The sequence below is a fragment of the Anomalospiza imberbis genome, chromosome Z, assembly GCF_031753505.1.
Source record: "Anomalospiza imberbis isolate Cuckoo-Finch-1a 21T00152 chromosome Z, ASM3175350v1, whole genome shotgun sequence".
Classification (NCBI taxonomy): Eukaryota; Metazoa; Chordata; class Aves; order Passeriformes; family Viduidae; genus Anomalospiza; species Anomalospiza imberbis.
The window spans coordinates 68,613,988-68,628,645 of record NC_089721.1 but is presented as its reverse complement, the minus strand read 5'-3'; the positions used below and the strand labels follow the sequence as shown (position 1 = coordinate 68,628,645).

At 39.8% G+C, this 14,658-nt stretch overlaps 1 protein-coding gene across 2 annotated transcripts in view; it reads left to right on the top strand.

The window, feature by feature from the left end:
• Window positions 1-14,418, top strand: part of RFX3 (regulatory factor X3) — a 118,782-nt gene extending 104,364 nt beyond the window's left edge. For both annotated transcript variants that reach the window (XM_068176837.1, XM_068176838.1), the window contains 3 exons: window positions 80-122; window positions 998-5,284; window positions 12,125-14,418. In XM_068176837.1, the coding sequence (XP_068032938.1) occupies window positions 80-122; window positions 998-1,236 (282 nt within the window). In that variant the 3' untranslated portion in view covers window positions 1,237-5,284; window positions 12,125-14,418. The remainder of the gene's footprint in view (window positions 1-79; window positions 123-997; window positions 5,285-12,124) is intronic.
• The last annotated feature ends 240 nt before the right edge of the window (window positions 14,419-14,658 follow it).

Genomic DNA, 14,658 nt, shown 5'->3' with positions numbered 1-14,658 from the left:
ACATATTTCCTACATCATGGATATTCTAAGTCCACATTTGCTTAAGACTGTGTCCATTTTTTAATTGTTTATTTTGCAGTTTGGTGATTTAAATGCTGTGTCCCCTGGAAATATGGATAAAGGTAAGCATTTTAGTATCTCCAGGGTATGATTCTGTTTAGAGCTAATGTGTCTCTAAACAAAATAAATCCTTATGTTTTAAAAACACAGTCAAACAGAATTTAGAGCTGGATTATCCTTTAAAGTGCATGTATATGCTGTATAGATACATTGATAAAGTACAATAGTATGTACTATGCTGCATGTAATAATGACTGGAATATTGTAGGTTTGTTTTAAAATAAGAATATTTTGAAGATGTTTATTCTTGTCACAGAAAAATATTTCAATTTTTATGCAAATTTTGTTTTATCTAATAGGATGCAGGAGGGTAACAGCTGTGGCAAGAAAGACAAGAGTTGTTTATGGATATTTAAATGTCTTGCTAAGTCAAGAAGCAGAATTGTATGCAAGTAGTCAGGGAGAAATTAGTTCCTTAAATTCTCTTCATGCCCTATTTTGACATGCATTCTTATACTGACTCCTTGAGTGATTTGGGGTGTTTTGGCCTCAGAGCTCAACTAGTGACTATAAGAATATTTGTCAAAATTTGGGGTCAAATGACCACAACTCTCCTCGCCTCAGTTTCCCTATCTGTACCTAAAAGTAACAACTCTTGGTCATCATGTTTAGGAAATGAGGTATTTTCCAATATGAAGTTACATTGTTTGTTAGACCTTTTGAGATTGCAGGCTTTTTTCCCACATCAAAAGTATGTAGCTCAAGTGATCAAACCTGAATCTATTTATCTATTTGAGATAACAGTTGACTTCCATTAATTTTCAGTTTGTGCTTTATCAGATTGCCCTCTGTAGTTCAACTATTACTTACAAAATAAAAAGCTTTGTCTTAGAAACTTCTTCCTTTGTGGTAGTTACATGCTGGTTTGTTTGTGCAGATGAGGGCAGCGAAGTTGAAAGTGAAATAGATGAAGAGTTGGATGAAAGCGGAGAGCCACAAGCTAAGAGGGAGAAAACTGAGATAAACCAGGCATTCCAGGTGGGCTGCATGCAGCCAGTGCTTGAGAGTGGAGTACAGCAGAACCTCCTGAACCCAATTCATAATGAGCACATTGTTGCAACTACTCAGACTATCAGACAATGCAGTGCTACTGGAAATACATATACTGCAGTCTAATGTGAAACTTCCCCTGGCCTCTAACACACACCCCATTGCATTAGCTGTTTAGGTTTAATACGAAAAAGAAAAAAAAATTAATAAGTCCGAAGGTTGACTGTTGTCAAATGTAACTGTTCTGATCATTATTTTGTTGGAGTTGTTAAATGGAATGGGTGTACGTATTTTGCCAGGTCTGTTTAGAAACAAAAAAAATTTTGTAAACGAAATCATTTTACTTTGGCCACTCAATATGAAGAGGTTTCTTTGTATCAAATGCAAAGAAGATTTTTGCAAAGCTTAATGTTAATGTTTTGTCCTCTTATAATAATTTAATTTTTTTTCATAGTTTTAAAAATATTTTAATGTTAATTATTAGTTATTGTGCTGATTTCATATAGATAGGTTTTTAATTAGATGCACTTCTGTGAAATATCAAAAGAACTATTTTCTTTGATTTACACTGGAGGCATACTTATTTGACAGCAGATGTATCAAATTTGTTATAAAAGGTGCTTTTCATCGTACTACGAGAAGACACTATTTTGATAAAATTGTGAGTATTCAGGGGGATTTTTTGTAATAATGCTGGAGGGTTGAGAAGATCTCCTAGTTTCTTCCTGTGAGGAAGAAGCTATTTAAAAGACAGAATTGTATCAGAATGTGGTAATCTGTATGGCAAAAATGTACCTAATTATCTGAACATGATGTAAACAATGCAAGCTTCATTTAAAATCAACACTTTCAGATATTATTTGCATACCAGTTCCTCTTTTTTGAAGACTACTGATTCTATTTGTGAGGCCACTGAACAGATGCTTTTGATTGTTCAGTGGCACTGTAGTTGTTAGAAACTGAAGCTAAAAAAGAAGTGACTTGATTATTGCTAATTTTAAGTGTATGTGCTACTTATGCTGAACTGGACATACAGGAAAACATTCCATTTGGATGACTTTCAACTATTCCAGGTCTTTTCCTACTAGTGGTTCAATCTGCTGCTCTTAGAAAAGATGATTTATAGAATGCAAGGAATGTAGCAACCTGCATCATTTTCCTTTCAAAAACATTTCCTTGTTGTTAAAGTGAATTTAAATTTTTACAAAAATTAGACAAGGCAGTGTAACTGGCACACCTCACTTGTACCTATTCCCAATTGTGTAGAATTTGAATAGGTGGCTAGATGGACCATTGCCATTTAAGAATGTACATCAGGGATCATTGTACCTCGGCTATTACATGGTGCCTTAAACAGAACTGAAGCTAAGACTTAGTACTTTTTGTTATTCTTAACTCTTAAATTAATTCAACAAGGTGTGCCTGTCATTTTCAAATTCCCTAAGAAGTAAGGACAGGTTACACAGCCTTCAAAAGAATAAAAGGATTTTTTTATTATTAAATAATTTTAATATCCCTCTTAGAATGACAATAGACCTATTTTTTCTCGTTTCTAGCTGGATTTCACTTTAATAGAAATAAAATTTGCTTGGGAATTTGGAAAGCAAAACTAGCTTTAATACCAACTTCAAATGTCAAAATAGATAGACCATAGTCCCAAGCATGATTATATATTTTCTAAACCCTTGCCTACTTTTAATTTTAAAAACGAAAAAGAAATAAATGAGCAGGTACATAGTGCAGTGCATGTTTTCAATTTCTATATTTTGTGGTGTATCAGCCAGATATTACATTTTAATGGTTAAATAGTATCAGTTTATAGAGACCATATTAATTGACATTAAAGAATTCAAGTTTTTCTTCACAAACATTTCATTGTGCAGACATGAATTTGCTACACTAAAGTAGTGGAATTTAATAGGAAAAAAAAATCCAAAACGTGAATGAGAACACAAAAATACCAACCTTACAGGAAAGACTGTGTTAAAAAAAATTGGATTATTTTATTCTGGTTTATCTAGTGTGTCTGGAAATTACTTTCAAGTCATATATACCAAATGGGAGAAGAGCATGTAAAATGGAAGTGTATTTATAGCCAACAAGTTTGTTGCTAGAGTTTATATATGCTCCAAATACAGCTGCACATAAACTAAAATGTCCTAACATTATTGGTGCACAAAAAAAAAAAAATTAATTCCTTTGCAGAATTGTGAACCCATCCACTTCATTCTGTGTAGGCATAATTCCTACTAATGTCAGTAGATGGCTTTTGCCTCAGTAAAAAGTAAAAGTGACATTTATATTCATTATTTCTAAACTCATAAATGCACTGAATCTCATTATAGATTTTGTTGTCACATATATCACTCAGTGTGTCCTGATTTTTCCTTAGAAATCAGCACATCTGTACCCTTCACCAAAAATGCTAAAACTAAGCTGTGATAAATATTTACTCCCCTTCATTGTGCATTATAAGATGTTTACAAGTAAAATAAAGTGAAATAATTCAACTTTTTTTTTAATACTGTAGTAGTTGTATGTATTTCATAGCTTCTAAAAACAACGAATTATCAAGACAAATTGGAACTTTCACAGGTTCAGAAAACCGACTGGAGTCTGTATTCTTACTCTTAAATTCTAAAGATTTTACCAGATTTTTTAAGAGGAACTATCTTACTGTGTTGTAAACGTACAGATTTGGGGTCTTTTGTTCTTACTGAAGTTTCAATCAAACACTTAGATAAAACATTTTGCACACTCTTGCTGTTTAATAGCTGGGTTTTAATACTTGTTGAAGTAGAGAGTTACGAATACCTCACTGTGTATTCTGTAATGTGTAGCATGCGGCTGCATTGCCACACCAGCTCTGAAGTCTGTTGTTAATGCAATGGAGAGGTGTAGCATGTGTCCACAGGATAGACATTATGAGAGTTGACATGATTTATGTGTTTTATCTAATCTTGAAATGGAATCCAGAATAATTATTTTAGAGGCATTTCCCCCATTAGCACAAAATAGCATAGAGAACAGTGTGGGGGAAGAGGTCTTGTTGAACTACCTTTACAAAGCACAGGGCCCAATTTTCAAGTTTTATATATGTTAAAGTGTTTTGTTACATGTTCATCTTTCTTGTGGTAAATTAGTTTTAAAATATATTTTTTCTTTTTTTCAGTTTTTTTTTTTTACTTGTACTGTAGTATGCTCAAAGCACCTTCATTTTTAATACGTTCCATAAAAATTTGGAAAATAGATGTTAAATTATTTGCCTATAAAATGATGATTTTAAAGGCATTACTGCCTTTAGTTCAAAAACTAGGAAAATAAAGTTCTGTCATTCAGGAATACATAGGTCTATATATAAATTTAATTTAAAGCAAGGTTTTTTTAAATATCTGAAACACTTTTTTTTAATCTTGTTTTCCCTAGGAAATCATTCTCACCAATTGACATCTGCACTGTTTAAAAAAATCCATGTTAGAGATACACTGCAATCCAGTTTAATTCAAAATGCTTTTACAAAACAAAACCAACCACTGAGAGCTATAAATGTGCTGACAAAAACCCCAGATTTACTAGCAATATAAGTATACAACAGTAATTTCTGCATTTAAAATACAAATCTGAGAGAGCAAGATGAATTTCTGAAAATTGGGCCCTTGTCACACTAACAGGACATGCTCTTTGTATATGGTTTAAAGCAAATTGGTACATGGAATTCTAGTATCTCTGCTAATTTTTTTAGTGATTTAACACTCGCAGTAAAAACTGGAATAGAAGCATAAACACACAGTGCTTAGTTCTAGTACTAGGAAATTAATTTGATATAATGCTTTGCATTAACCCTTTGAGCATTGTAAGTAACATGATGGCAACAAAGATTTTTAGATAATTTAATTATTCCACTGAGCATATACTTTGAAATAGCTTATAGTGTTGTAAATTTTTTTTAATTATGTCTAAAGTAAATACTTGCATACAGTATGGGGATGTTTTTTTATTAATAGGGGCCTCAGTAGATGTAGGCAAAATATTCATTGCCATTTATATGTACTGTGTAATATAAAACAGTACTTCAGCTACCTGGTTTTCATAACTGCGTGTATATACAAAGAAAATCAAACATGATTCTACAGATAGGAAGTTGTCTACTTTAAGATTCCTTTAGAAGACTGTTGTGGTTTAGGGCAAATCTGGGAGAAAACCTCCAAAAAGGACCCCCCCAGAAAGCAAACCCACACAGCTCCTCCCCCCAGTCAGTTCGGGAAGAATTTCTTCAGAGAGAAGTGGAAAAAAACCTGTTTATTTAACAGGCAAAGCACTCCCCAGCACAAAAAATGAGCAACACCAGATGACAAAACTCATTTATGTCGCTCTGAAGAGATGACAAATTCAGAAAGTCTCTCTGGGGGTGGTCACTCTGTTATCAGTCCCTCCGGCACTGGGAAAGGCTGCTGCTGCCCACAGTAGGCCCTGGTAGACCACAAAGTGCGAGCTCTTGGTGTTTCCGCGGGTCCCAGTCCGTAGCAGGTTTGAACGGATCCATGAGAATGGAAAGAAAAACAGTCCAGGGAAAATTCCTCTGCCTCACCTATCTAAACTAACTAAAAAGCAAGGAAGGCCCTGTCCTGTCCCATCCGTGCCCAGACAACATAGTGGAGTTCTGTGTTCCAGCAGAATGTAGACGAGTGAATGCAGGCTGATAATGGCACTCCTTCTTCTCCCCGCCTTCACTCTCAGAGCCCATCTTGAAGGCACAGAATATAATATCCAGCATAAACAGAACACACAATTGGGGATACTAGCATCATAACATCACCCTAGGACATTCCACTCCTTATCCCCATATCATCAACTTACTACCAAACTTCATGCATTTTATTCACATAAAAACTTCCACCTGTTCCAACCAAAATTTACAAGCAATACCCATCATGTCCCCATCGCATTTCCACACCAGACCACTGAATCCAGGCCCCAGACTACAGAGCTGCAGGATTCCCCACTTTAATTTTACTCACTCAAAACTCCATCTTTCACTTGCTCACACCTTCGACACTTACACATTTCCTTCTGTTTCATGTCTGTGTGGTTTAATGCACAGACAATGGCAGTAACAACATCCTGCAAACAGTGATGTTTGCATATGAGTCTCACCCCACAATCAGGTCTCCCTGAGGTACACATCATGTTGTTCCATCTCTCTGCATTATCCACCATGTGCAACCTGGTCCCTGAGCAAAGACAACCCCACAAATGGGTTTGTCTGCACTCAAGGCAGAATTGATCTACACTGTCTTCCCTAACAAACCTCTGATATGTGCCACTGGGACTTTATCTCCGTCTACTATATTCAGGGACTCAGACTGAGCAGGACCTGCTCGGTTGGTGGAACCTCGGGTGTTAACTAACCAGGTGGCCTTTGCTAAATGCTGCTCCCAATTTTTGAATGATCCTCCACCCATTGCTTTCAACTGGGTTTTTAACAGTACATTGTACCTCTCCTCTTTGCCTGCAGCTGGTGCATGGTTGGGGTTGTGGTACCCCCATCAATGCCATGTTCCCTAGCCCAGGTGTTGATAAGGCTGTTCTTGAAATGAGTCCCATTGGCTGACTCAATCCTCTCAGGGGTACCATGCCTCCAAAGGACCTGCTTTTCAAGTCCCAGGATGGCATTACAGGCTGTAGCAGGAGACACAGGGTAGGTTTCCAACCATCCTGTGGTGGCTTCTACCATGGTCAGCACATAGCACTTGCCTTGGCATGTCTGGGGCAGTGTGATGTAGTCGATCTGCCAGGCCCCCCCATACCTGTACTTGGACCACTGCCCACCATACCACAGGGGCTTCACTCGCTTGGCCTGCTTGATGGCAGCACACATCTCACAGTCATGGATAACCTGAGAAATACTGTCCATGGTTAGATCCACCACTCGGTCTCGTGCCCACTTATAGGTGGCATCTCTACCCTGATGGCCTGAGGCATCATGGGCCCATCGAGCTAGGAATAACTCTCCCTTGTGTTCCCAATCAAGGTCTATCTTTGACACCCCTATCTTTGCAGCCTGATCTACCTGCTGATTGTTTTGGTGCTCCTCATTAGCTCTCCTCCTGGAGACTTGGGCATCTATGTGGTGGACTTTCACAGGTAGTTTCTCTACCCAGGTAGCAATGTCTTTCCACTCTTCAACAGCCCAAACTGGTTTTCCTCTACGCTGCCAGGTGGCTTCTTTCCACCTCTCCAGCCATCCCCACAGAGCATTGGCTACCATCCATCAATCAGTGTAGAGGTAGAGCTTTGGCCACTTCTCGTTTTCTGCAATGTCCAGGGCCAGTTGAACAGCTTTGATTTCAGCAAGTTGACTTGATCCACCTTCTCCTTTAGTTGCCTCTGCGACCTGCTGTGTGGGGCTCCATACGGCTGCTTTCCACGTCTGATTCATTCCTACGATACGACAGGAACCGTCAGTGAAAGGAGCGTAGCGTGTTTCCTCTGGTGGTAGTTGGTTATATGGTGGAGCTTCTTCAGCCCATGTCACTGGCTCTTGTGCTTCATCTGTGACACCAAAACTTTCACCTTTGGGCCAATTTGTAAGTATTTCCAAAATCCCAGGGTGATTCAGTTTACCAATATGGGCATGCTGCGTGATGCGAGCAATCCATTTGCTCCATGTGCACTGGTAGCATGGTGGGTGGAGGGAACCTTGCCTTTGAACATCCACCCCAGCACCGGCAGTCGGGGTGCCAGGAGAAGTTGTGCTTCTGTACCAGTCACCTCCGAGGTGGCTTGGACTCCTTCATAAGCAGCCAAGATTTCCTTCTCTGTTGGGATGTAGTTAGCTTCAGACCCTCTGTAGCTCCAACTCCAAAATCCTAATGGTCGGCCTCGAGTCTCACCAGGCACCTTCTTCCAAAGGCTCCAGGACAGACCATGGCTCCCGGCTGCAGAGTAGAGCACGTCCTTCACATCTGGTCCTGTCCTGACTGGGCCAAGGGCTACTGCATGAGCAATCTCCTGCTTGATCTGGGCAAAGGCTTGTTGCTGTTCAGGGCCCCAGTGGAACTCATTCTTCTTGCAAGGTGACCAGGTAGAGAGGGCTCACAATCTGGCTATACTTGGGAATGTGCATTCTCCAAAAACCTATGGTGCCTAGGAAAGCTTGTGTTTCCTTCTTGATGGTTGGTGGAGACATAGCTGTGATCTTGCTAATGACATCCGTAGGAATCTGACACTGTCCATCTTGCCTCTGGACTCCCAGGAACTGGATCTCACGATCTGGTCCCTTAACTTTGGTCTTTTTGATGGTGAAACCAGCTTCCAGGAGAATTTGGATTATTTTCTCTCCTTTCTCAAACACTTCTGCTGCTGTGTTCCCCCATACAATGATGTCATCGATACACTGCAGATGGTTCTGGAGCCTCACTCTTTTCTAGTGCAGTCTGGATCAGTCCATGGCAGATGGCAGGACTGTGCTTCTACTCCTGGGGCTGTCGGTTTCAGGTGTACTGCATGCCCCTCCACCTAGAGGCAAACTGAGACCTGCATTCTGCTGCCAGAGGAATGGAGAAAAATGCATTGGCAGTATCGATAGTGGCATACCACTTCATTGCCTTGGACTCCAGCTTGTACTGGAGCTCCAACATGCCTGGTACAGCAGCGCTCAATGGTGGAGTCACTTCATTCAATGCACAGTAGTCCACTGTCAATCTCCATTCTCCTTCAGATTTAGGCACAGGCCAGATGGGGCTGTTGAAGGGTGAGTGGGTTTTGCTGACCACCCCTCGGCTCTCAAACTCTCGCATTATCTTATGGATGGGAACCACAGCATCTCAAATTGTTCTATACTGTTGGTGATGCACTGTTGAAGTGGCAATTGGTACCTGTTGCTCTTCTCCCTTCAGAAGTCCTGCTGTAGTTGGATTCTCAGACATTCCAGGCAAGGTGTTCAATTGCTGGACGCCCTCTGTCACTACACCCACTATCTCAAATGCCTACCTGAGTCCTTTTGGGTCTTTGAAATACCCACTTTGGAGGTAATCTATACCCAAAATGCATGGGGCCTCTGGGCCAGTCACAAGAGGATGTTTCTAACACTCATTTCCAGTCAGGCTCACCTCAGCTTCCACCAAGGTAAAGTCCTCTGATCCCCCTGTCACGCCAGTGATGGAGACAGGTTCTGCCCCCACATGTCTCGATGGGACTAATGTCCACTGCACACCAGTGTCAATCAAAGCTTTATATTCTTGTGGTTCAGATGTGCCAGGCCAACGAATCCACACAGTCCAAAAAACACGCTTTCCCTAGCCTCTACCTGGCTAGAGGCAGGGCCCCTCTAAGCCTGGTTATCCTTCTTTCCTTGGGCATATGTCTTGGAGGTGCCTTCAAGGGGATCAAAAATACCATCATCATCATCATACCTGGCTGTTCGGCTTCAGGCAACTGGAGCTTCTTTCCTTTTAGTGGAACTTCCTCTCGGAGTCTTGCCTTCCTTAAATTCATGCACCCGTTGTGCCAGAGCAGCAGTAGATTATCCATCCCATCTCCTCATGTTTTCTCCACAATTATGCAGGAAGAACCACAGCTCAGCTCGTGGGGTGTACCTTCTCTCCCCATTTGGGGAACATCTGCGTTGCATACCAGGGCCTCTTAATTTGTACTGCTGAGATTTGAAGAAGGTCTTCTTTAATCTCCTTCCTGAGCTTCTTATGATTCTCCTCTATCTTATCCTCTAATTTCTGCAGACGTGTTTCCACTGCTGCAATTCTGGCATGTGTTGGGCCATGTACAGCATCTGCATGTGCTTGGAGCTTCTTTGCCACATCACAGATGTACAATGGTACCAAGTCTGGATTCCTAGTTGTTATGTCATCTGAGAAGATAATCTCTGCCACTGCCATTTCTCTCAGGCATTGGATCCCTTGTTCAATAGTCTTCCACTGGGTACATATAGAGATCATCTGCACACAGGTATCTTTGTGCTACACTTTCCAGGACCCGTGCCCAGAGGCTGTGAGGGTTAGCCCCCCCTCATCATTCCTTGGTCGATGACAGGATCATGTGACAGGGATCCCAAATGCCTCACTTCAGTGCCGTCCAGGACTGTAGCCTCACCTGCGGCATCCCAAAGACGGACTAACCAATTATAGACTCATCAGGTCGTCAAGTGTAATCCTTCCTTAGGCCACGAAGGTCCTTCAGGGAAAAGGATTCAATATTGGCTTCTGATCTTGTGCCAGTTGCTTTGACTCCTGATTTTATGTCAGGAAGCGTTGAGGGTCCTCCTCCTGCATCCTCATCATCATCTTCATCATCATCATCATCATCATCATCATCCACTGGTTAATCGGTCTTGTCTGTGCACTTTCTGCTTCTCGTGCTAGTAGCAACAGCCATTGGTTGAGGGTTATTGTCTGGTTTAGCTACTGGTTTCTTAACTGGGGTGTTGGCTGCAGCCTGAGTGATTGGGGTAGCTGCTGGTTTATCTCCCTGCCCCCCTGCCTCTATCTGCTGCCGACCAGTATCTAGCAGGGTGCAATAAGCATAGGCCAGGGCCCAGCTTATTGCAATGATCTTTTTTTCCTTAGGGTCTTCATGGCACTTCTCTTTCAGGTATTTCCTCACCTCAGAACCCCACCTGGGTTGGCGTGGAAAGTCCCAGACTATAGGGTCATAAAATTCCTTCTGGATTTGGCCCATATCCTCCCATTTCCCACACCACCCAGGATTTTCCACAGCTGGGTCTACTCCTGGGTCAGGGGTCTCATCAGCCCCTGTAGAAATCTCAGCCTTCACTCTAGAGAAACTGCAGACTGTATAGCGGAAGCTTACCAGATTAAATACCAGAAAGATGGTCTCTTTAACATTCAGGGGAAACTGAACATTCTCCATTAGGCATGTAACAGATTCAGGAGAGAAGAAGGAAAGTAAAGGCTGAAAGGCCTCATCCCCTGTGCCTCCTCTAACAAACTGGGTGCACAACCATAACTATGAACCATACATTCCTGGAACAGACTCCAGCACCTTTATAAACCTCCTGCAAGCCATTACAACCAAGCCCAGCCCGATAGCTATTCTAGTCAGTTCCCCTCTGCTGCAAAAACTACGTATTAGGGGCAATACCGGAGCTCTTTCTGGATAAGAAAATAAACCTAGGGACTGTAGAGGTATTAAGACCTCAAAAAAACCTAGGGACCAGAAATACATGCACACCCCCACCTCAAGAGACCTTATGAATTCAAACTACATGGCTACTAACTGCTCTATACCAACACAGAATAATTGCAACCAAAATACAGTTAGAACAGGGTTTTTTCTACTCTCTCGAGTCCCATGTTGGGCGCCAATTATTTATCCTGGTTTAGGGCAAATTTGGGAGAAAACCTCCAAAAAGGACCCCCCCAGAAAGCAAACCCACATGGCCCCTCCCCCCAGTCAGTTCGGGAAGAATTTCTTCAGAGAGAAGTGGAAAAAAAACCTGTTTATTTAACAGGCAAAGCACTCCCCAGCACAAAAAATGAGCAACACCAGATGACAAAACTCATTTATGTCGCTCTGAAGAGATGACAAATTCAGAAAGTCTCTCTGGGGGTGGTCACTCTGTTATCAGTCCCTCCGGCACTGGGAAAGGCTGCTGCTGCCCACAGTAGGCCCTGGTAGGCCACAAAGTGCGAGCTCTTGGTGTTTCCGCGGGTCCCAGTCCGTAGCAGGTTTGAACGGATCCATGAGAAGGGAAAGAAAAACAGTCCAGGGAACACTTGGACTGCCTCAGCTAGTTAAACTAACTAAAAAGCAAAGGAGCGTTGTGTTCTGCCCTGTCTATGCCCAGACAACACAGTGGAATTCTGTGTTCCAGCAGACTGTGGGGGAGTGGAGGAGTGAATGCAGGCTGATAATGGCACTCCTTCTTCTCCCCGCCTTCACTCTCAGAGCCCGTCTTGAAGGCACAGAATATAATATCCAGCATAAACAGAACACACGATTGGGGATACTAGCATCATAACGTCACCCTAGGACAAAGATAAAGGTTTAGAAAATATATTCAGCTATTTTGAAAATTTCTTGAGATAGATTAGTATTGGAATACTCTGATACTGTAAAAGAGTAATCTTTAGGATAAAAAGAAGGTTTAGTAATAATAAATTTTGCAGAATATTTGATGTGTTTGTATTGAAATTTTTGGCAGTGTTTGTGAGAAACAGGAACAAAAAGTGCACAATTATGTTAATATTCCTTTTAAAACTCAGTCACTGCAATAATGACTAGCTAGAAGATGAAGGTATTTAATTAAATTTCACATACAAGGGTGCAGTTTGGATGGCCCTTTTTGAATGTCAGAATTTTAAATGCAACCTAGAAATTGCACGAGCAAAAAATTTTAAAAGCCCCTTTGTTCTTAAAATTACTGCTTACAGGAACAAGGGAACAAGTGTAGCAGCAAGTAAGGATTCTTTTAACTTAGAGACACTGATGCCACCTTACTAAGTGAGAATACAGTACATTTTCTACTGGTTTCTTGCAATATCAGTCAGCAAACACTAAAGCAGCTGTACTTATTTAAGTCTAGCTGAGGGAAAAGAAAAAGGGTATAATTTAAAGTTATTTAAGGGAATTACGTCAGTAGTATAGTGCAAGTAAGTTGTAAACAATTTTAGTCAGTTAATGCAAATTAATGCATAATTAATTAACTTAAATGCAATACTCAAAGGGTTTAATTTAACAACTTTTTTTATTCATAATTTACTGTAAATGCTTCTGAGTTTGCATGCCTTGATCATTGCTGCTAGTGATTTTATGTGCCAGTAGACCTGAGTTTAATTTACCAGTTTAACTAAGAAATAGTAAAAGCCACTTACAAAGTGACTGCCTAGTGTTTGTTTGAAGTAAAATATGCCTTAGTTTGAAAATTATCATTTTAATTCTTGTTTTATTTTCTTCTTTTCCTGTTGAAAAAATAAATTGGCATTTTGGGTTGGAAGCCCTGAGTAGTTTAATATTTGGTAAGAATTGTTCTTGGAGATTGCTCATTAAGGCTGAAATGCACTGTAGAAAACAAGGCCCAGAAAAAGCCTATGGGCATCAAATGAGCCTCATTTAACACTTATTCAGGAAGATGTTCTTCGTATGTTCTTAAGCACTTTCTTGGTTATGGTGCAAACATCTTACAGGAATTTTCACTTCTAGATTAATTTGACTCTGAAATAATAAATGTCTTTTTAGGAGGAATTTAGACTTCAGAGGAAGAACCTTGAATGGATTGGGTTTTAACTGGAACTCAGTTCAATTCTTTTTGACTCACTGATACCAGCAAATGCTTTTTACACAAAGAATGTTTAATGGGGTTCCCAAGTAAAGTTTCCTTCCATAAAATATTAAAGTGACTGCCTTGTATTTAAACATTAAATACCCATCTTAAAGTAACCCAGTTAAGCAACTTAAAATATGTTGGGAAAATATCACTTTGTACCAAAGCAAGTTGCCCATTTCCACTCATACCCACTGAAAATTTGGATTTACAGTTAAAAACCAATGAGGCTGTTGAAGAAACTTTGAGTGCCTTTCAAAAACTTGGAAAATTGTGCCTGAGGTGGTAAACTTTAATTAGGTTAATTCTAGAGCTACCAATCAGTAATTTTATCATCACTCAGGGCTTTCTTACCTTCTAGGAAACTTCCCTTGTTGCATTTATTTTATACTGCTTTTTTTTTTTAAGTGCCATCATTTAAATTTCACTTAGTAAGTGGCAGATTACATTATCCAGTCCCACAGCACAGAAACATCATAACACTAGGACATATTCAAATTCTTATTTTCCAGTTGACTGAATATATTATGTAAATGAGGTAAGCAACCTTTTGTAGATTGTATGTGTGAGATAATGTAATGTTCTTTTCCAGTTTTTGGGCTACAGTTGAATATACTTTTTAATTATTTAAAGAAGACATCTTTACAGACGAACGTGATTTTTTTTGTATAATGTATTTGATTTTGTAAATACGTATTTCCTGATGTGATTTTTGTGACAAATGCTAAATCTTTTAGTATATAATGTCCTCTCAAAACTGGCAGGAGCTAAATAATAGTTTGTTGGCAATTTGTATTGTGTACTGTACAATAACTGGGGACCTTTTATAATTATAAAAATATATATTAACTTTTAGTGTGTTGTATAAAAAAATGACTGGAACATACTAAAGACAGTAGGATTTTTCTGAATATTTCAGACTTGAACTCAGGCTAGCTTTCTTGTGTTTTTCAAAACGAAATTGTGTCTTGTCTTTTAAAATCAATAAATTTGTTTTCTTGTTACAAACATATCTGAATGGCTTCAGTTTTTATATAGCTGTTTTGGATGGTTGTGCTGTTGATTTTGAGAGAAAAATTATTGCACTTACACCTTTGAAATAAGACCACTTTTTTTTTTTATTTAACAACAACAGAACTAAGTAACAAATGTGTCTCAGATGGCAAAAAACCCAAGTATTTTGAATCACTGAATCACAGAACTGCTAAGGTTGGAAAGAATCTCTGAAGATCATCTAATCCAGCTCACCC